The 20,825-nt window shown below is 42.3% G+C and overlaps 1 protein-coding gene across 5 annotated transcripts in view; it reads left to right on the top strand.

Annotated features, from left to right (window-relative positions):
• Positions 1 to 20,825, top strand: part of REPS2 (RALBP1 associated Eps domain containing 2) — a 181,077-nt gene that overhangs the window by 140,979 nt on the left and 19,273 nt on the right. For 2 of the 5 annotated variants that reach the window (XM_073665390.1, XM_073665388.1), the window contains exons 14-16: positions 8,181 to 8,317; positions 10,168 to 10,241; positions 11,405 to 11,488. In XM_073665390.1, the coding sequence (XP_073521491.1) occupies positions 8,181 to 8,317; positions 10,168 to 10,241; positions 11,405 to 11,488 (295 nt within the window). The remainder of the gene's footprint in view (positions 1 to 8,180; positions 8,318 to 10,167; positions 10,242 to 11,404; positions 11,489 to 20,825) is intronic. The other 3 variants (XM_073665392.1, XM_073665391.1, XM_073665389.1) reach the window with 3 other exon arrangements.

Below are 20,825 nucleotides of genomic sequence, written 5' to 3'. Positions count from 1 at the left end.
AGCATATGCGGATTATCATTGGGGACCATGGGGCACTTATTACCAAGCGTTTTTTAAGCGTTTTCGCTGCAGAAATTCCGTGGCAGAAACTCTTGAAAAACGCATAGTGGGCACACAGCCTTAGTATAACCACCAACCTGTTACTGAACAAAATCCACTACAACAAGACCAATATACCAATAAAATCATGTACAGGAGATAAAGACCGCCACACCATGACCGGGCTATATCTTACCACTACATAGTAACCAAATAATAGCACCATACTAATACTAATATTACCACCAGTGACAGTTCTACATAGAAGCGCTGTAGATCATATAAGTGTATAAAGTGCAGGTAAATCCAGTGACTTACTGGTCTCCAATTGAAGGAATTACCATATTTTTCAGACTATAAGACGCACCGGACCATAAGACGCACCTAGGTTTTAGAGGAGGAAAATAGAAAAAAAAATGAAAGCAAAAAATGTGGTCATGATGCACTGTTAAGTGGGAGGGGGTCTGCTGCTGACACTGTTATAGGGCTAATGTCCCCCAATTCTGTATCTATATCCCCATCCTGGTATATATATGCCCCCATCCTGATATATATGGCCCCCCTTATTGTTATATGTGGCCCTGTTTCCCATTATCGTATACATTGTCCCCCATCCTGTTATGCATGGCACCCCCATCCTGGTATACATAGCACCCCACGCTCATTAGATGCTTCAGTAATCAGTAGAAAAAAGGTTCAGTGTCTGTTCACTGTGGCTAATGTACATGTGGATTTTCTGAAACGACAGGAAGTTAGAGTCTAAAAAAGCCAAACTGGCCAATGTGAATATTGCAAGATGTCTATTTTTTTAAAAAATACATTTAGCACAAAAACCTGATTTAAAGTGAATCAGCTAGCAGGATTTCACACCCCAAGATATTTATATGCTCTTTTAGCTCTTTCAAAGACAAGTCCATAAATACCTTTACATGGCTAGTCTGTTCTTCCATTACTGAGGTGTGAAATCCTACTGACGAATTCCCTTTAAGGCTCCTTTACACATTAGACTGAAGAAATTCAAATCAGCGAACAGTCTAATGTGTATGGGGGCCTCCAGGCACTCCTTTGACAGATACTGTCAGGGGGGAGAAGGATCGGCATGTTGGAATGGACAATCCTTTTGTTCCCCCTGTAGAACGCCTCTGGTGGCAATAGCTCTCTTATAGAGAACACAGGAAGACTTGGCCGAGCTGAGCATACCTGTGTATGGAGGATTTGAAGGAGATAGATGTCAGCCAAACAATTGGCCGAACAGCTCCCTAATGTGTATGGGGCAATAATGCAGGATTTCCTACAAATAACATCAGCAGAGAACTTATTATGAACAGCCCATTATTCTGATGACTAGTTATGGTCCAGAGCCAGAAAAACTTTTTATTACGATTTGTTTGAACTTTTTGTCCATTAACTGGACTTCGATATTAGAGACTTATCATTGAGCAACTTTTGATGGCAATCTTCTGTCTGTTAAGTTAGTTGACTATTTCTGGATACATTTCCACTTTAAACATTTGCAGTGGTCCTCCAAAGTTATAATGGTCTCAGATTACAGTACTTTCAACATATTCTTTCCTGGGCTATTGTAACTTGAATATGCAATACCATCTGTAGCATGTTTGATCCAGCCAATCAGCATGAAGAGTTCACTGGTAAAACATCTGTATTACTGAAGTGCATACAGTATGCACTAATCGGCTGCAGCTACTTTGTATGGTACTGGACTATCTAACACCAGACGAGGAAGGCTCTAGTTTGTATTTCTGCAGTGTATACTGTGTGCCGTCCGATGTATGTCTAGACAGGCAATGGAGAAGAGGGAGAGATTAATCTCTCCTTCTCCTCACCTGTGCTGCGATTCTTGCATGCGAGACGGTCGGATCACAGAGCACTGACGCTCGGCTCACGCTCGCAGCAGAGTTTGAGCCGAGTGTCATTAGCGTATTACATTGCTAGTGATTCATCAATTGTGACTTTTTTAAAAAGTCTAAAATTTTGGCGCAATTTCAGTCTAGTGATCCCCTGGTGTATTTTCGAGTACGACAAAATTTTGGCACAATTTTTGTAACTTTTGGTGCAAAAAGTCACAAAAGTAGTTCAAGACAAGAAAAAAGCCTATTTTCGACTTTTGTGCCAAATTCATGAATCGTTTGTGCCATTGTGATGAATTTGGCATGAAAAACAGACTAATACCACAAGATAAAAAAGGAAAGAGACTTAAAAAAATGCAAATGATGAATCGAGGTCATCATAGACTACTGACGCGCCCCCTGGGCCGTGTGTGGGGGAATACCCGGAACCGGGTCTCTGTGTAATGCTGGGGGTTTCAATCTCCGTGGCGGCGACCCGGTCCCGTGGCTCAGGGTGGTCAAACCAGTGGCTGATCTGTTTACTTGGTTTTTACTGTTTAAATGTCCGACTACGCCACCCGTGGATTGCTGTCACTGAGAACCGCCGCTGTGGGGCAGACCGCTGAGGGTGATGTTGGGTGCGCAGCAGAGGGTAGTATAACTCCCCACGGGAGGAGTATAGCCTCAGGGCAGCGTGTGTAGATGGTGAGGGTTGTGATGCACGGGCGCAGCAGAAATGACTCAGAGTCCATGCAGTGCAGTTCAGGGTCTTTACTGTTGGTAATGAAGAAGGCCCTGCCGGGAGTACTGGCTAGCATTAGAGGCCTGGTCAGTCTGTGAGCGAACAAGAGTCCCCCTGGCCAGGTGGAGGTGTAGGCCTTCCCGTCTGACTGCACTCTTCCTGGCTACCCTGCTGTAGTCGTGTAGTAGCCCACGTCCCTGAGTGTACCATGTGATGCTCACCCGTATGGCTGGTGACTTGGGGCCTTTGGTTCCTTCCGCTCCTCGATGGCGGTGCCGGTCCCTTGCGTGTGACTGAGCCTCCGGGCTTTCTACGGCCAGAGGACCTAAAATCCTGCTGCTGGATGTGAATATCCCCACAGCCTCGGACTCCGGTGTCCGGTTCTCTGCGTCTTCTGCCAGGATGAGCTCTATCAGCTCCAATCCCTGGCCTTCAGCTTCTGGCTCCTACAGAGCTCCTTACTGCTGCTCTGTCCCTTCCTCTGGAACTAACTTTTCTAACCCCGCCCCAGATCCAGTTTATAAAGGGCAGGTTCCTCCCCTCCCTGGACTGGGGCAGGAGGCGTTGCATGCAATAGTGCTCCTGGCCAGGAAAGCCCATGCTCGCTCTCAGACATGGTATTTCTACCACTGTGGCAACCAGACCCCTGGGGTGCCACACTAAAGTATATTTCTTTTTGTGAAAGGCCTAAATTATGAGGAATTTCCTGGGAACCACTCCACTATTCCCCATCCTGTTAAGGTCCACACATCCTATTGCATAACTACGATTCTTGGTGCAAATGGTTTGATGAATTGGCCCCCAAGTCTTCTGTAAAAAATTAGAAAAACACACACATTTGAGTTGGTATTCAGGCAACATGTAAAAGCATGTTCACATTGGCCATAAAACAGACAAAACCTACAAGAAACAAAATGAGCATAAACCCTACTGTAACTAAATAAGTAAAAATCAAAAGCGCATCTAAATAACATAGGGTTCTTAGTAACACTGTTTTTAATCAAAAATAGCATAAAACCCATCCCACCATGGCAAGGTGACCCTATTCGGGACAGTCCTACACTGTCTAATATGAAAACCTTACAATGTGTCAGAAGTGACCTGTGTGAATAAGGGCGGACAAAGGACTGCGTTCAGCGCTTTGCGGCAATAGCTATTTTAAGCCAGTAACCTATCCTTGCCCAGTCCTTGTGTTTACACAGAAATATTCTCTTAGTGAAGCCCATTAGTGTTCCCTCACAGTGTAGTACCTATTTCATGCCCCCCTCAGTGGAATTGTCCCACACAGTCTGATGCCCCCACACACTATATTCCTCCAGGTATATAGTAAAAGGCCCCAACAATGCTCACTCAACACTGCAATATTCCCACAGTATGTTTCCACCATGCAATCTGATGCCCCCCCACACATAGCTCTACTACATCAACAAACACACAGCTCCCCTACATCAACACAAACTACTCTACAACATCAACACACACAGCTCAGCTACATTAACACAGCTCATCTACATCAACACAGCTAAGCTACATCTATACACGCACAGCTCTGGAACATCAAAATACACAGCGCTCAGCTACATCTACAGACACAGCTCTGCAACATCAACACAAATACACAGCTCTGCAACATCAACACACACATCAGTATATAACTCACACACCTTGCCTGTGTCCTGAAATCTTCTACTCTGCCTAGTCACCTGAGAATGTCACATTACCAAAGGTCCTGGCAGGGCTTTCCATCGACAGAACAATAAAAGAAGGACCTGTCCACTCCTTGCTCTACCATTATATTCAGCTGTGTCTATGGGGACACAGACACAGCTGAAGTGGGGACATACTTTTGATGTCTCGGGACAGTGATACAACTCCCCAAATTTGAGTCAGCCCCCCTGGATCTGGGACATGCTCTGGGAGTGTTCTATAGGTAGTTATTGGAAGAGAATACTAGCCCTAGTAAACATATTGTATGGCATTAACTTCCTAGTAGATTCCAAAAAGAAAAACTGTTCCAGGAATCAACTGAGATGCACTGAGAGGAAATTTTAATTCAGTTTAAATTAAAATATCAAGTGAAAGGTCAGCGTTAAAAAAAATCCATCTAATGATATAATATACAGAACTGTGCAATAGTTTTAGGCAACAGTAGAAAAAATGCTATAAATTAAGAATGCTTTAAAAAATAGACGTGTTAATATTTTATTTTTTCAATGAATAAAATGCAAAGTGAATGAACAAAAGAGAAATCTAAATCTAATCAATATCTGGTGTGACAACACTTTGCCCTCAAAATAGCATCAGAGCTTCATTTCCTCTAAGTACACTTGCACACAGTCCTTGAAGGAACGTGGCAGTGAGGTTGTTCGAAACATCTTGGATAACTAACCACAGATCTACTGTGGTTGTAGGCTTGTGCAAATCCTTCCGTCATTTCATGTATTCCCACACAGATTTTATGATGTTTAGATTATGGCTCTCTTGAAGCTACATCATCACTTCCAGGATTTCTTGTTCTTCTTTTCTCATCATGGAAGACACCAAATCTCTAACTTTGTTGCTGAAATTCAGTGTCAAACTTTCACCATGCTTTACTGTTTTTTTGCAGACACTCATTATTGTACCACTCTTCAGTCCTTTGGCAAATAAACTACCTTCTGTACCTAAAATATTTCAAATTTTGACTCATCAGTCCAGAATACCAGCTGAATTTTCTCTGCCCCCAGTTTCTGTGTCCATGATCCTCATCATTACCCATTTCTTGGTGTCCTCAGTGCTGAGAAATACAGGCAGATGCTTATCCATCATACATTACCATAAGGGTGGCATGTGATTGGCTCCAAATGTATTCTGTATCAGGACAATGATTCCAAACATACTGCAAGGTCATTAACAACTATCTTAACCTTAAAAAAAAACAAACAGAGAGCCATGAAAGTGATAATATGGCTCGCATGGAGCCCTGATTTCAACAAGATCAAGTCTGTGTCGGATTACTTGAAGAGACAGAAGTATTTGTACAAGTCCACAATATCTGTGGTTAGTTCTCCAAGATGTTTGGAACAACCTTCTGTTTGTGTTCCTTCAAAAACTGTGTGCAAGTGTACCTAGAAGAATTGATGCTTTGATCCTGTTTTGAATATAAAAGGTGAGAGCCAGGTTAAATCCATTAGTTTAAATACTCCTTAGTCCACTTATAAAACATGGTAGTATTCCAGATACTTGTGTATATATAATTCAACTTGTACAGTAGAGAGGAAGGTGAATTTTACAATTACTCCACATGTGGTATTGCTTCAGGGGGTCACCTAGAATATACATTTCTTTATCATTTAAATATAATGATGTACCTGTTTAGTGGGGCTGGGGGATTAAGGCCCATGGTATTATTGGGTCTGTGTACTGTCCATAGTGCACGGATATTACGACTGATAAACCAGTATAGGGTATATAGCTGTAGCTGGATATAGGTAACCAGAATGAAATCCTTTACATTGCTGACTGTCTTCCAGGAACAAGAGCACACACCAGGGCTTATTGTACAATGTGACTTATCTTTTTATTCTATGACTAGACAGCTTTATTATTTATAATATCCAAGATGTAAACTGTTGTGATTCACTCCTAATAGAAATAATATGGTTTCTTAAAAATAATCTGATTTGAGTAATTATTAAAAGACTACAAATCTTCCTATGGTGTTGAGTGGTGTCATTGTGTCAGATAAGCACCCCCTGCCCTCAATCACCTGGCATCTCAAGGGAGCTATGATTAATCTCTTCTCCAGCTAAATTCTGTGGATGAGATTAAGCATCAGTAGCTCATGTGAGGAGATTACTCAATGTTCTGGCTGCACATTTTGGCTTATACTCGCGCTATTACCATTATTATGTAGAAGTAAGAAAACGGTATTACCTGGAGCGCTTTCCCGAGAGTGAGTATTTTTTGATCGGTATCAGGCAAGTCCCGTCCATTCACGGCTGGGACATGTAGACAGAGAAGTCTGCGGTTTAGGGCACTAAGATATCTAATCAAGGCTCTCTGGACTTTTTCCTCTGCACATCACTGCACTGAGTAGATGGAAGGCTCAATTCTATCACATTTCTCATTTAGCCAAACAGTTCCTACATTTTTTTTCTAAATCCTCATTTTCTGCTTGTCTTTAAATCGTATACTATGCTATATATGCTGAAAACATTGAAGACAGACCTGTCAGGTGATCTGTTCAGTCCTCTTTATGAGGCTTTATTAACATCTGGCTGTAGTAATACGCTGAAAATGTAATGAGATTCTCCACTTTGAACAATTCCTACGGTACTTGTTTGGGCGGGTTTACATTGGCTGATTATCATGTCCAAATGTCCCTAGAAATGCTAATTTCCCACTAAATGTGCAGTGTAAACAGGCTTCTGATCACTTGACAAACGACCAAAATGCTTGTTGTCCAGGGAAATCATCTTTTGGGTTGCTTAAAAAATCCTTGTTCTTGGCAGCACATTGTCCTTTGTAAACTGGACATGTGCTGATGAGAACAATGGCAGCCTAGGTGCACAGAACGATCTATTACTAATTGTTCTGTTGGCATCTGAAGTGTTGTCGGCTTGTCTAACAGTCTATAAGGCGACTGCCAATCTGAAAACTTGTTGTGGATCAAAAGTCATTTAATGTCACCAGTTGACCGGTGTAGACCCGGTCTTAGAATGACTCCTTGAGAAAAAGTTATTGATAAAGTATTGCTGCTGGGACCTCCATGGATCAGATGTACACTGCAGGTAAACCTGACAATAGGTGTTTTCCTGTATCGCCACCACAAGGCAAATAAAGTATTACACTGTGCCAATTCAAATTAATGGATTGCCTGTGTATTGCAGGACAGAATAGGTTCTCCAGAGCTAGACACGCTCCTTAAAAACCGCTCTCCACTGTAACCAAGACAGGAGGATCCTGAACAGAGGACCCCCTATATTAACTATTAATTCTCTAATTGGGTACATGAAGTTGGGTTTTCTAAACTAGACAACCCTTTAAGTTTGTTCATATGCCAATAAGCATATTCAGCAGCTATTATATGTGAAGTGATTTAGTAGCATCTGCAGTGGACTTTGTTTTACCTCTTCCCAAATAGTCTCAGTGGTCCCAGTTGTTGAACCTGTATGTCAGAGGTACATGTCACATCCTGCCAATGCAATATATGTCTAAGATGGGACAACTTCTTTACGGTGAAAGTAATGGACCACCATATTTGCTTTGTTTATTGCAAGTTTTCAAGTTACAGTAAATCAAAATAAATGTATTTAACCATCAACAGCTCTCAGCTCACATACACTTTGTTTATGAAATAAGCTATGATCTCTTTCTCAGTTTTTTTATTTCTTTTATCAATATGATTTAAAGTTTGTATTTCTCTTCCAATTATCATGACACATGCTCGCCACCACAGGATAATATACATTTACATTACAAATATAAGATATTTGGAAGGGAGCTCTTAAATACCTGAATATGAGTTCATTCCAGCCAATAAATCTTGTTGATTTCACTTTATTCTTCAGGTCTTACTCTAGCACTTCTATTGAAGAAACCATGAAGAAAGTTGAAGAGCCTCCAACTCCACCACCAAGACCACAAAAAACACATTCAAGAGCTTCTTCCTTGGACCTGAGTAGAATCATACAGCATCACTCTCCTGGTTTGTATATTTTACATCTTTCCTGTTTTAACTTTCCCTGAATGTAAATATAATTATCATTATTATTGGTGCTTTATAAAGTGTGGTAAAATATGTACAAATGCAGAACATATATAGTTTAATAATTTTTAAGGTTGAAAGTAGACATAAGTCAACAACTAACATGAGGCAGATACTTATTACTAGTGTTGCACAAACGTGCTCGGATAAGGGGTTATCCGAGCATGCTCGAGTCCAAACCGAGTATCTTTGGTGTGCTCAGAAAATATGTTCGCGTCACTGCAGCTGCATGGTTCGCGGCTGTTTGACAGCCACGAGACATGCAGGGATTGCCTGACAAAGAGGCAATCCCTGCATCCTGCATATGTTGTGGCAGTGAAATAGCCATGAATCATGCTGCCGCGGAGACGCGAACATATTTTCCGAGCACGCCGAAGATCATCGGTTAGGATTCGAGCATGCTCGGATAACCCCTTATCCAAGCACGTTCGCGTAACACTACTAATTACCCCATGTTAGGGGAAAAATTCCTTTCAGAAAGCATAAATATATGTGCAAAACTTTCATGCTCAACATAGTAGTAAAACAAAGGAAGAACTAGGATAGGTTGAGGGTTGAGCACACTGTGTACAGTACTAGCTGAAGAGATGGTATTAAAGTAAAGACCCCCCATGCTCATTAGATAAAGGTTGTCCGAATCCAGCAATGGCCCCCTGATGTGTATGGGGACTTCCCAACTCTCCCCTGACAGTCAGTTGTTTGAAATTTTGTTAGCCGAACCTTTTGTTTTTAGGGGAGTCAGGAGAGAACTGTTTGTTCGGCAAACTGCGATCTAGTGTATGACAGCTGAAAGGTTTTAGCATATTAGCGGATTTTTGTGTTAAAAGGACTGAAGGTTAGGGGAGTTGCAGACTGCCTGTGATAGTGAATTTCACAGTAAGGGACAGGCACAGGAGAATTAATGGAGGTGAGTGTATGAGGAAGAAGAAAGGAAAAAGATCATAACTTGTTAAGTTATTGAAGAGGGCACATGTTGTAAAGGGCTTTGTATGTTAGATACATAGAATTCTATTCCCTGCGATGGACTGACATAGGAGAGAGGCACCAGTAGAAAGAGTGATTGGGGCATACAGGATAGTTTGCAGCTTGTGAGTTTCTTGACATCTTAATTGAGTTGGTATACCCAAAAAACTTGACCCCTTGTTGTTGTTTTTTTGTATAATAGTAACATATCATCCTATAGCAAATCTCAAACCAGCGGTGCCATGCTTTAGGAGGACTGTTACCATTTACTGAGAATTATCTTTGCTTTTGTAGATTAAACTGTGATTACAGCACACTGCAGTGTTAAATGTAAAAAAGACGCATAAATTCTCATATCCGGCAGCCAGACAAGATTAGACTGTAATTTACTCTGCAGAAATCTGTAGTTAGCTGTAATTCACCTTCAATTAACGTAATTACAAAGGGTTGTGTAGAAACAGAGATCTACATTATACTGAGTGCATACGCGGAAAATGAAAAAGTCATTTGCCACGGGGAATATATACCACTATATTTGTGGTATAAATTATATCTGTAGGCTTTTCACTCTTTTACCTGTAACTATGTTTTTTGGGCTACATGAAAGATGTAGTCAGCTTATGAACAAGCTTTTTTGTCAGGTGAACACTGCCATGCTATGGCTTAATGATTGGAGATCAGCGTTCTTCATACAAATGCAATTCTTTGATTATTAGTTCATGTAAAAGTGCTAAATTATAGTTCTATACCATTATATACATTTTTTTATTGATTTCATCTGACTTATGACATCCTCCTGAGATAATTCCTTTCTCTGGTTTACATAGCGCCTAGAGCTGGATGGATACCTCCTCCGCCTGCACTACCTCCAAGACCATGTGTGTCACAGGTAGTATCTCAGGTAGTATTTGTATTTAGTAAAACTAAGACAAAAGTAAATACTATGAGCCCCATCCATCAAAACTTTTACGTCAGGCATAAAAAGCTTTGAAAAGTCTCATAATTTTGGCACAACTGGTGGCTACTCTTAAATTGGGTGACTTTTGGCATTCTCACGCCATTTTCACACAGCTCTGACAAAGTGAGTGGAGCTAGGGCAGGGCAGAGGGCATGTTGACCGCCGCTCATCAAATTCATGACGAGTGGGGGCGTTCATTAAACCACAAATCTTACTCCAGCAGGGACTTAAGTAGGATTTGTGGTGAGGCAAGCGCAGAGGTGTACGCCACTCGTCTGGCGCTACTGATTCATGTAGTATGACTCCAGCACATTTTCTCATCCAGACTGGCGTGAACACATCCTACCTGCTGGCATCTCCAACACCTTCGAACCTGATTAGCAGGCTCGGTGTGACATCATGTGTGCATCATGCTTCAACAATGACATGGTGGCAAGCCAACAAATCAGACAAGGTGCGGGGCATTCCAGCAGGGAGGAGGCAATTTGCATGTTTCCTATCCAGTGGAAATGGACTACTGACAGGTCCTGCAAATTTATCCATCATCGCTTGGATCCTTCATGGTTTATTCTAAAGAAATATATAGATACAAATGTGCAATAGTAACAATGCTTACAGTTTTATACAGTAAGCCCTGGGCCATTTTTAATAATATTTTTTTAAATTCCTATGTCAATATATTTTTGGTGCATATTAGGGAACTTCATTGTTTGTGTGCTGCTGTACATGTTCTGCCTAATGCTATAATGTATGGCCTTTCCTCTCCTATGAGCAATGCATACAGTACCAAATGAAGCATGTCACCATTTTTTTGTATGTTGGAATTGCACAGAAAGAATTGTTCAGATTTCATGTGAAATCTGAAGCTCATCCATGTACAGTCTAATACTATATATACTACAAAATAAGGGCATATGTTAGTAGCCTATACCGTGTGCAATGTAGACAGTCTTGTGAGATAAGCAGTCTGGACTCCAGGCTCAGACATTTTCTTTAGGCTAGAACATTGTAACAAACCTTCAGAACAGGAAAGACATTTTTACACCTCACAGGAGAAGAAACTATACTATTGTTATAACTAACAGTAATCATTTTGTTTGTCTTAGCAGCTTTCTTACCCCAATACTAACACCGATCAAAAGATACAAATTCATCAGCCAATTTTTGCAGACTTCAAGTCACAAGAACAGGTATGAAAATTGCAGGCCTTAATTTTAATGTTCATGTTTTATTCTTATTCCAGGTTTCCAAAATTCCTACATGTTTTACAATATCTGTTAAAGTATCTCTAAATTGTATTTTATTTATCATAGGTATAAAACCAGTGCATCTAAGGTAACATATTACCTAGGGAAGGAACATGAAACTGTTCATACATAAAGAGGTTGTCCACTACTTTTGATTTGAATAGGAGGTGGATGTGCACTACCCTGCCGCCACTATCAGAAGATGGAGCAGCTCCGCAATCGAGCAGCTCTGACCAGCAGCCGCTGCAGCCGACACTGAGAACAGCTGATCGGCGGGGGTGCCAGGTGTCGGACCCCGACTGATCGGACATTGATGACCTATTCTAAGGATAGGTCATCAATGAAAAAGTAGTGGACAGCCTCTTTAATACTTATCTAAAGTATCCTAAGAATATTGAACACCTTTCTAATGGTTGCCATACACATCAGATAACTGTGTTTGGCTGACCGCTATCTCTTTTGACCCTATTTTGCACATGAAAACTAGATTTTGCCAGGCATTCATTTATTCTTTATGGAGAGAGGAGAGTAAACATCAGCCAGACACCTCAAGGAACGACCAAAGAATTGAGGGGATGTAATGTCCAGTAATAGACAACTCTTTAAAGGGACTCTGTCAATCCCAATACTCAAATTAAACTGTTTATGCAATCATGTAAAGCAGGGTTCCCTAACTCCAGTCCTCAAGGCCCACCAGCAGGTCATGTTTTCAGGATTTCATAACTACTAGACAGGTGATGGAATTTTTGCCTGGAAGGTACTGCCATTATCACCTGAGCAATACTAAGGAAATCCTGAAAACATGACCTGTTGGTGGGTCTTGAGGACTGTAGTTGGGGAAGCCTGATGTAGAGGATTTGGACCCTATAAAAATCATACTTGTAGTGTAGATTTTGCCTATTTTGTTTTATACGAAAAAAAAACATTTTATTGGATATATTAATGAGGGGACCTCTGTGTACACTTGGTGTGGCTAAGAGCTTAGTGCACAATTCAACCCTTCAATTACAATGCTCCTTACCTCCTGTGAAGGGTATGGGGGGATTTAATGGCAGATTACAATCTTCCTTCAGCTTGTGTAGCTGTAAACAGGAAACCTGGCTCAGCAGGTGGTCCATCTCCACCATAGCTAGTATCCTGTGTAACTGCTTCATTCAGTCAGATGGGAATTTCATAAAGAGATTTAAGGAGTATATGGAGTTATCTTACGTCCTAGCCAAACACCGGTTACATTTTCTAGACCTCTGGAATGGGCTGAACGCCTTCCAGGGTTTCAATCCGTTCTAGCACCCCACGGTGGGAAGATACGCAGAACGGCTAGTAAAAGCCAGGTAACAAAGCCATGTTTGGTCTCCAAACATAACAGGGGCCCGTCCGGATCCGATGGCGTCAGAAACGCCATCCTATGACCTTACAATGGGAAGTTATGCTCTTTCATAGGTTTTGGGAGTTTTAGCAAGAAACCCCAGGGGAGGTTCCGCTCCCAGGGATAAGGATCATCCCGGGAGCGGAACAGAGAGTAACAACCAAGGTGTTAAATGCTTGTGCAAGGCCATGTGCTCTCTCTCTGTCAAGCTTGCTGTTCACTTCTAAAGGAGGGGGCCACATCATGTAATGTGCTGCAAGGAACTGGAACAGCTGGCAGCCCCATGCCCCCCAGGGAGCCTAGCACACATGGTCGAACATCACACCACTAACTGTCATGATTCATCTGCTTAAGGTGATTAAATATATAATTCAACCTTGGGCTGCTCTTTAATGTTGATCCATGAATCCACACCCCCTTAGTCTGTTTAACTTCACATGCTACTGGGGCTGGCTTTTGGCCCAATATAACCCCGTTAATGGACGGGGCTTATATCTAACAAGGAACTGGTGGCAGTCCTACCGGGCTGGCAGGGCTCTGTTTCACTGGTACTAGTGAAAGGAACCTCTGAGCCTGTCAGGGTTGTGAGCGAGTATGGTGCCAAGTCAGCGGCTGCTTGGGCCACCTTTTCTCACTCCCCATTTGGACAGGGGGTGTCTGTGTAAAACTGTGCCAAGCTGACCTTACGTGTCCCCAGGGGGTGCTGAACGTGACGTTGGTGCAAGTGAGGAAACCATACTGCGTGATCCCTCTGACGTAATAATGACATCAGGTGGGGAGGCGAGATGAGGGTTCGTCAGATGTGGTGGCAGCGGTGGGATTCTGCGAGATCTCTCCGGTGTCATTCATCACACCTCCCCTTATGTTGATTGACAGCGTTCGCTTTGAAGCAATGCCTGAATTGAATCCCCAACTCTGCACACACTGACATCGAAGGATCCGAGAGCATGCACAGTGTCAGTGTGTGCAGGTGTCAGTGTGTCTCCTCCTCCACTCACTGCATACAGGATCATACAGTAGCGGGTGGCCGATGCCGGTGAGGAAGAATGATGGGGACAGAACGATCAATAATAGATCAGTCTGTCTCCATACAGTATCATGTTATCAGCAGCACATCTGCAGTTTACATCGGGCAATGATTTTTGTTCTGGCATAAACAATCAAATCACCCAATGAATAGACAGCATTTTGCTTGTTCATTGGTCGATTGCTGATGTTTACACCTATTGACACCTATGGACTATGGCCTGTGCTACCAGTATTTATAAATGTGGATGCCAAACACACACAGTATGTGACATACATGTATACACAAACTGCATGTTGCACACTCATGTATATACACATAGCACACACATATACCTAGAGCACATACATACAGATACATGTATACACAGCACATACGTACAGACAAGTGCGTACATACAGATACATGTATACAGAGCACCTACATACAGACGCATGCATACACGGAGCACATACATAAAGATACATGCATGGACTTAGCATATACATACCGACACATGCATGGACGTAACACATACATACCGACACATCCATGGACAAAGCACATACATACAGAGACATAGTATAATGGATCCCACACAGCCCTTCAAACAGTATAATTGGCCTCCACACAGCCCTACACAGTATAATGGTCCCCTCACAGCCCTCCACACAGTATGATGGACCCCTCACAAACCTTCACACTGTATAATTGCTCACATACAGTATAATGGCCCCACATAGCCCTCCATAAAGTATAAAGCCTCCCACATAGCCCTCCATATAGTATAATGGCCCCCAAATATTATAATGACCTCCACATAGCCCTCCAATATTATACTGGTCCCCACACAACCCTCCATATGTTATAATGGGCCCCACAGAGCACTCCAAATATTATAATTGTCACCACATTGCCTTCCATATAGTATAGTCGGCCCCACATAATCCTCCATATAGTACACTGCTCAAAAAAATAAAGGTAACACTTAAACACGTATAACTCCAAGTAAATCAAACTTCTGTGAAATCAAACTGTCCACTTAGGAAGCAGCACTGATTGACAATCAATTTCACATGCTGTTGTGCAAATGGAAAAGACAATAGATGGAAATTATTGGCAATTATCAAGACACCCTCAATAAAGGAGTGGTTCTGCAGGTGGGGAACACAGACCACATCTCAGTACCAATGCTTTTTGGCTGATGTTTTGGTCACTTTTGAATGTTGGTTGTGCTTTCACACTTGTGGTAGCATGAGACGGACTCTACAAACCCACAGAAGTTGCTCAGGTAGTGCAGTTCATCCAGGATGGCACATCAATGCGAGCTGTGGCAAGAAGGTTTGCTGTGTCTGTCAGCGTAGTGTCCAGAGGCTGGAGGCGCTACTGGGAGACAGGCCAGTACACCAGGAGATGTGGAGAGGGCCGTAGGATGGCAACAAGACAGCAGCAGGACCGCTATATCCACCTTTGTGCAAGGAGGAACAGGAGGAGCACTGCCAGAGCCCTGCAAAATGACCTTCAGCAAGCCACAAATGTGCATGTGTCTGCACAAACGGTTAGAAACCGACTCCATGAGGGTGATATGAGGGCCCGACATCCACAGATGGGGTTGCTCACAGCCCAACACCGTGCAGGACGCTTGGCATTTGCCACAGAACACCAGGATTGGCAAAATCGCCACTGGCGCCCTGTGCTTTTTACAGATGAAGGCAGGTTCACACTGAGCACATGTGACAGACGTGAGAGTCTGGAGACGTCGTAGAGAGTGATCTGCTACCTGCAACATCCTTCAGCATGAACGGTTTGGCAGTGGGTCAGTAATGGTGTGGGGTGGCATTTCTTTGGAGGGCCGCATAGCCCTCCATGTGCTCGCCAGAGGTAGCCTGACTGCCATTAGGTACCGAGATGAGATCTTCAGACCCCTTGTGAGACCATATGCTGGTGCGGTTGGCCCTGGGTTCCTCCTAATGCAGGACAATGCCAGACCTCATGTGGCTGAAGTGTGTCAGCAGTTCCTGCAAGATGAAGGCATTGAAGCTATGGATTGGCCCGCCCGTTCCCCAGACCTGAATCCGATTGAGCATATCTGGGCCATCATGTCTCGCTCCATCCACCAACGTCACGTTGCACCACAGACTGTCCAGGAGTTGGAAGATGCTTTAGTCCAGGTCTGGGAGGAGATCCCACAGGAGACCATCCGCAACCTCATCAGGAGCATGCCCAGGCGTTGTAGGAAGGTCATACAGGCACGTGGAGGCCACACACAATACTGAGCCTCATTTTGACTTGTTTTAAGGACATGACATCAAAGTTGGATCAGCCTGTAGTGTGTTTTTCCACTTTAATTTTGGGGGTGACTCTAAATCCAGCCCTCCATTGGTTAATAAATTTGATTTCCATTGATGATTTTTGTGTGATTTTGTTGTCAGCACATTCAACTTTGTACAGAACAAAGTATTCAATGAGAATATTTCATTCATTCAGATCTAGGATGTGTTATTTGAGTGTTCCCTTTATTTTTTTGAGCAGTGTATAATGCATCTCATAGTCCTTCATATAGTATAATGCATACCCCATAGTCCTACATATAGTATAATGCACCCCGTAGTCCTCCATACAGTCTAATGCACTCCCTATAGTCCTCCATACAGTATTCTGGCTCCGTCAATGTCACTGATTTAAAAAAAGACACAATACTCACCTCTCCTCCTCGTTCCCCCTCTGCTCCAGTCTCCACAGCGAGCGTTCTAAGCACCGCATATCTCAGCACAGTGGATGCCATGTAGTGACTTCATTGTGCCCGTATAATGCACCCCCCATAGTCCTCCATATAGTATTATGGTCACCATAATGTACTCACTGATTTAAAAAAAAAATACTCACCTCTCCCCATTCCCCCGCTGCTCCGGTCTCCGCAGCGTGTCTCCTTAGCAGCTCCACTGCCCAGCACAGTGTGGCGTGATGAAGTGACGTCATCGCGCCTGCTGGCTGAGACGTCAGATGCCGAGGGAGAGTGAGAATGGAGGGAGCAGACGGCTTCCTTCTTCCATCATTGCTTTCAACTGTTATGGCATTTTGGATGCCGATACAGTTGAATGTGCGATGCCGGGCAGGGGTGCCTGGAGCCGTCGCTGGCATCAGTCCCCCCTCCTCAACTTACGGGTCCCATATTGGTCGCGTGGTCTGCCGCTATTAGCAACACGCCACTCGCTGGGGGCCCCTGGGTGAGTGGAGTGTAGGTGTATTAAAATACTTAACGATCACTATCCTCCCTGGTTTCCAGCACTGCTCCGGTCCTTGTCAATTCACACAGAGACCATTGTGTGGGGACGTGCTACTTCCACCAGTATAAACCTATTGAGTCTCCAAACAAGGCTACATAGACATACATTAGGAAAGCGACCTCCAGATCACACTTAAACCCAAGTGTGATCCGTATAGTGTGATTTGAAGTCATGTGATCCAGAATAGGACTGGAGCCATTCTGGAAACTGGGAAAGACGGCGATTGGTAAGAATTTTAATGCACATACACTACATCACATACATAATTAGAAAGGATTAGGGGATAATATTTTGGCTGACAGTGCTTCTTTAATAAGGTGTTTTATTAGGATGTCGAAAAAACAAAGTGCTGCTCACTGGTGATACATGAATCCAGTCCTGTCACATTGGAAGAGTCTGGTCCTCAGTCTATTTCAATAGAGCACCCCCAAACATTTTTATATTTCTTTTTTAGAATCGCGTCTGCAAGTTTTATCTGCAATAGAAGTGCAAAATACATAATTCCTTGTAAATAGAAAAATTAGTCTATGACATGAGAGTTTAATAGCACTAGATGGACATTCAGCATATACATCTATTTAATTAAAACATGAAATAATATATTGTAATATTAATTATAACTATCAATTACTATGCTTATTATATAATCTTTAAAATAGTAATCCTGTTGTCAATTTTTCTTTATACAGAATATTCACATGTTAACAAAATATTCCACTAGGTGGCACTTTAAGCACATCCTAAATGTATTGTCAAGATCTATAAATAAAGCTTATTGAAACAGCAACTTGAGTTTATTCATGCACACTAATGTTCACTGCATTCACTGTACATACGGCAGGGGTCAATATATATATATATATATATATATATATATATATATATATATATATATATACAGTACAGACCAAAAGTTTGGACACACCTTCGTATTTAAAGATTTTTCTGTATTTTCATGACTATGAAAATTGTACATACACACTGAAGGCATCAAAACTATGCATTAACACATGTAGAATGATATACTTATCAAAAAAGTGTGAAACAACAGAAAATATGTCTTATATTCTAGGTTCTTCAAAGTAGACACCTTTTGCTTTGATGACTGCTTTGCATACTCTTGGCATTCTCTTGATGAGCTTCAAGAGGTAGTCACCGGAAATGGTCTTCCAACAATCTTGAAGGAGTTCCCAGAGATGCTTAACACTTGTTGGCCCTTTTGCCTTCACTCTGTGGTCCAGCTCACCCCAAACCATCTCGATTGGGTTCAGGTCTGGTGACTGTGGAGGCCAGGTCATCTGGCATAGCACCCCATCACTCTCCTACTTGGTCAAATAGCCCTTACACAGCCTGGAGGTGTGTTTGGGGTCATTGCCCTGTTGAAAAATAAATGATGGTCCAACTAAATGCAAAACGGATGGAATAGCATGCCGCTGCAAGATGCTGTGGTAGCCATGCTGGTTCAGTATGCCTTCAATTTTGAACAAAACCCCAACAGTGTCACCAGCAAAGCACCCCCACACCATCACACCTCCTCCTCCATGCTTCACGGTGGGAACCAGGCATGTAGAGTCCATCCGTTCACCTTTTCTGCGTCACACAAAGACACGGTGGTTGGAACCAAATATCTCAAATTTCGACTCATCAGACCAAAGCACAGATTTCCACTCGTCTAATGTCCATTCCTTGTGTTCTTTAGCCCAAACAAGTCTCTTCTGCTTGTTGCCTGTCCTTAGCAGTGGTTTCCTATCAGCTATTTTACCATGAAGGCCTGCTGCACAAAGTCTCCTCTTAACAGTTGTTGTAGAAATGTGTCTGCTTCTAGAACTCTGTGTGGCATTGACCTGGTCTCTAATCTGAGCTGCTGTTAACCTGCGATTTCTGAGGCTGGTAACTCGGATAAACTTATCTTCAGAAGCAGAGGTGACTATTGGTCTTCCTTTCCTGGGGCGGTCCTCATGTGAGCCAGTTTTTTTGTAGCGCTTGATGGTTTTTACAACTGCACTTGGGGACACTTTCAAAGTTTGCCCAATTTTTCACACTGACTGACCTTCATTTGTTAAAGTAATGATGGCCACTCGTTTTTCTTTACTTAGCTGCTTTTTTCTTGCCATAATACAAATTCTAACAGTCTAGTCAGTAGGACTATCAGCTGTGTATCTACCTGATTTCTGCACAACACAACTGATGGTCCCAACCCCATTTATAAGGCAAGAAATCCCACTTATTAGACCTGACAGGGCACGCCTGTGAAGTGAAAACCATTTCCGGTGACTACCTCTTGAAGCTCATCAAGAGAATGCCAAGAGTGTGTAAAGCAGTCATCAAAGCAAAAGGTGGTTACTTTGAAGAACCTAGAGTTTAAGACATATTTTCAGTTGTTTCACACTTTTTTTTAAGTATATAATTCCACATGTGTTAATTCATAGTTTTGATGCCTTCAGTGTGAATGTACAATTTTCATAGTCATGAAAATACAGAAAAATCTTTAAATGAGAAGGTGTGTCCAAACTTTTGGTCTGTACTGTATATATATATATATATATATATATATATATATATATATATATATATATATATATATACAGTACAGACCAAAAGTTTGGACACACCTCATCTAAAGATTTTTCTGTATTTTCATGACTTTGAAAATTGTACATTCTCACTGAAGGCATCAAAACTATGAATTAACACATGTGGAATTACATACTTAACAAAAAAGTGTGAAACAACTGAAAATATGTCTTATATTCTAGGTTCTTCAAAGTAGCCACCTTTTGCTTTGATGACTGCTTTGCACACTCTTGGCATTCTCTTGATGAGCTTCAAGAGGTAGTCACCGGAAATGGTTTTCTCTTCACAGGTGTGCCCTGTCAGGTTTAATAAGTGGGATTACTTGCCTTATAAATGGGATTGGGACCATCAGTTGTGTTGTGCAGAAGTCTGGTGGATACACAGCTGATAGTCCTACTGAATAGACTGTTAGAATTTGTATTATGGCAAGAAAAAAGCAGCTAAGTAAAGAAAAACGAGTGGCCATCATTACTTCAAGAAATGAAGGTCAGTCAGTCAGAAAAATTGGGTAAACTTTGAAATTGTCCCCAAGTGCAGTTGCAAAAACCATCAAGCGCTACAAAGAAACTGTCAAACATGAGGACCATCCCAGGAAAGGAAGACCAAGAGTCACCTCTGCTTCTGAGGATAAGTTTATCGGAGTCACCAGCCTCAGAAATCGCAGGTTAACAGCAGCTCAGATTAGAGACCAGGTCAATGCCACACAGAGTTCTAGCAGCAGACACATCTCTTCAACAACTGTTAAGAAGAGACTTTGTGCAGCAGGCCTTCATGGTAAAATAGCAGATAGGAAACCACTGCTAAGGGCAGGCAACAAGCAGAAAAGACTTGTTTTTGCTAAAGAACATAAGGAATGGTCATTAGACCAGTGGAAATCTGTGCTTTGGTCTGATGAGTCCAAATTTGAGATCTTTGGTTCCAACCACCGTGTCTTTGTGCGACGCAGAAAAGGTGAACGGATGGACTCTACATGCATGGTTCCCACCGTGAAGCATGGAGGAGGAGGTGTGATGGTGTGGGGGTGCCTTGCTGGTGACACTGTTGGGG

The sequence above is a fragment of the Phyllobates terribilis genome, unplaced genomic scaffold (assembly GCF_046119375.1).
Source record: "Phyllobates terribilis strain yellow unplaced genomic scaffold, ASM4611937v1 Scaffold_2__4_contigs__length_985480577, whole genome shotgun sequence".
NCBI classification, from domain to species: Eukaryota; Metazoa; Chordata; class Amphibia; order Anura; family Dendrobatidae; genus Phyllobates; species Phyllobates terribilis.
This window is presented reverse-complemented; position numbering and strand designations above follow the sequence as displayed.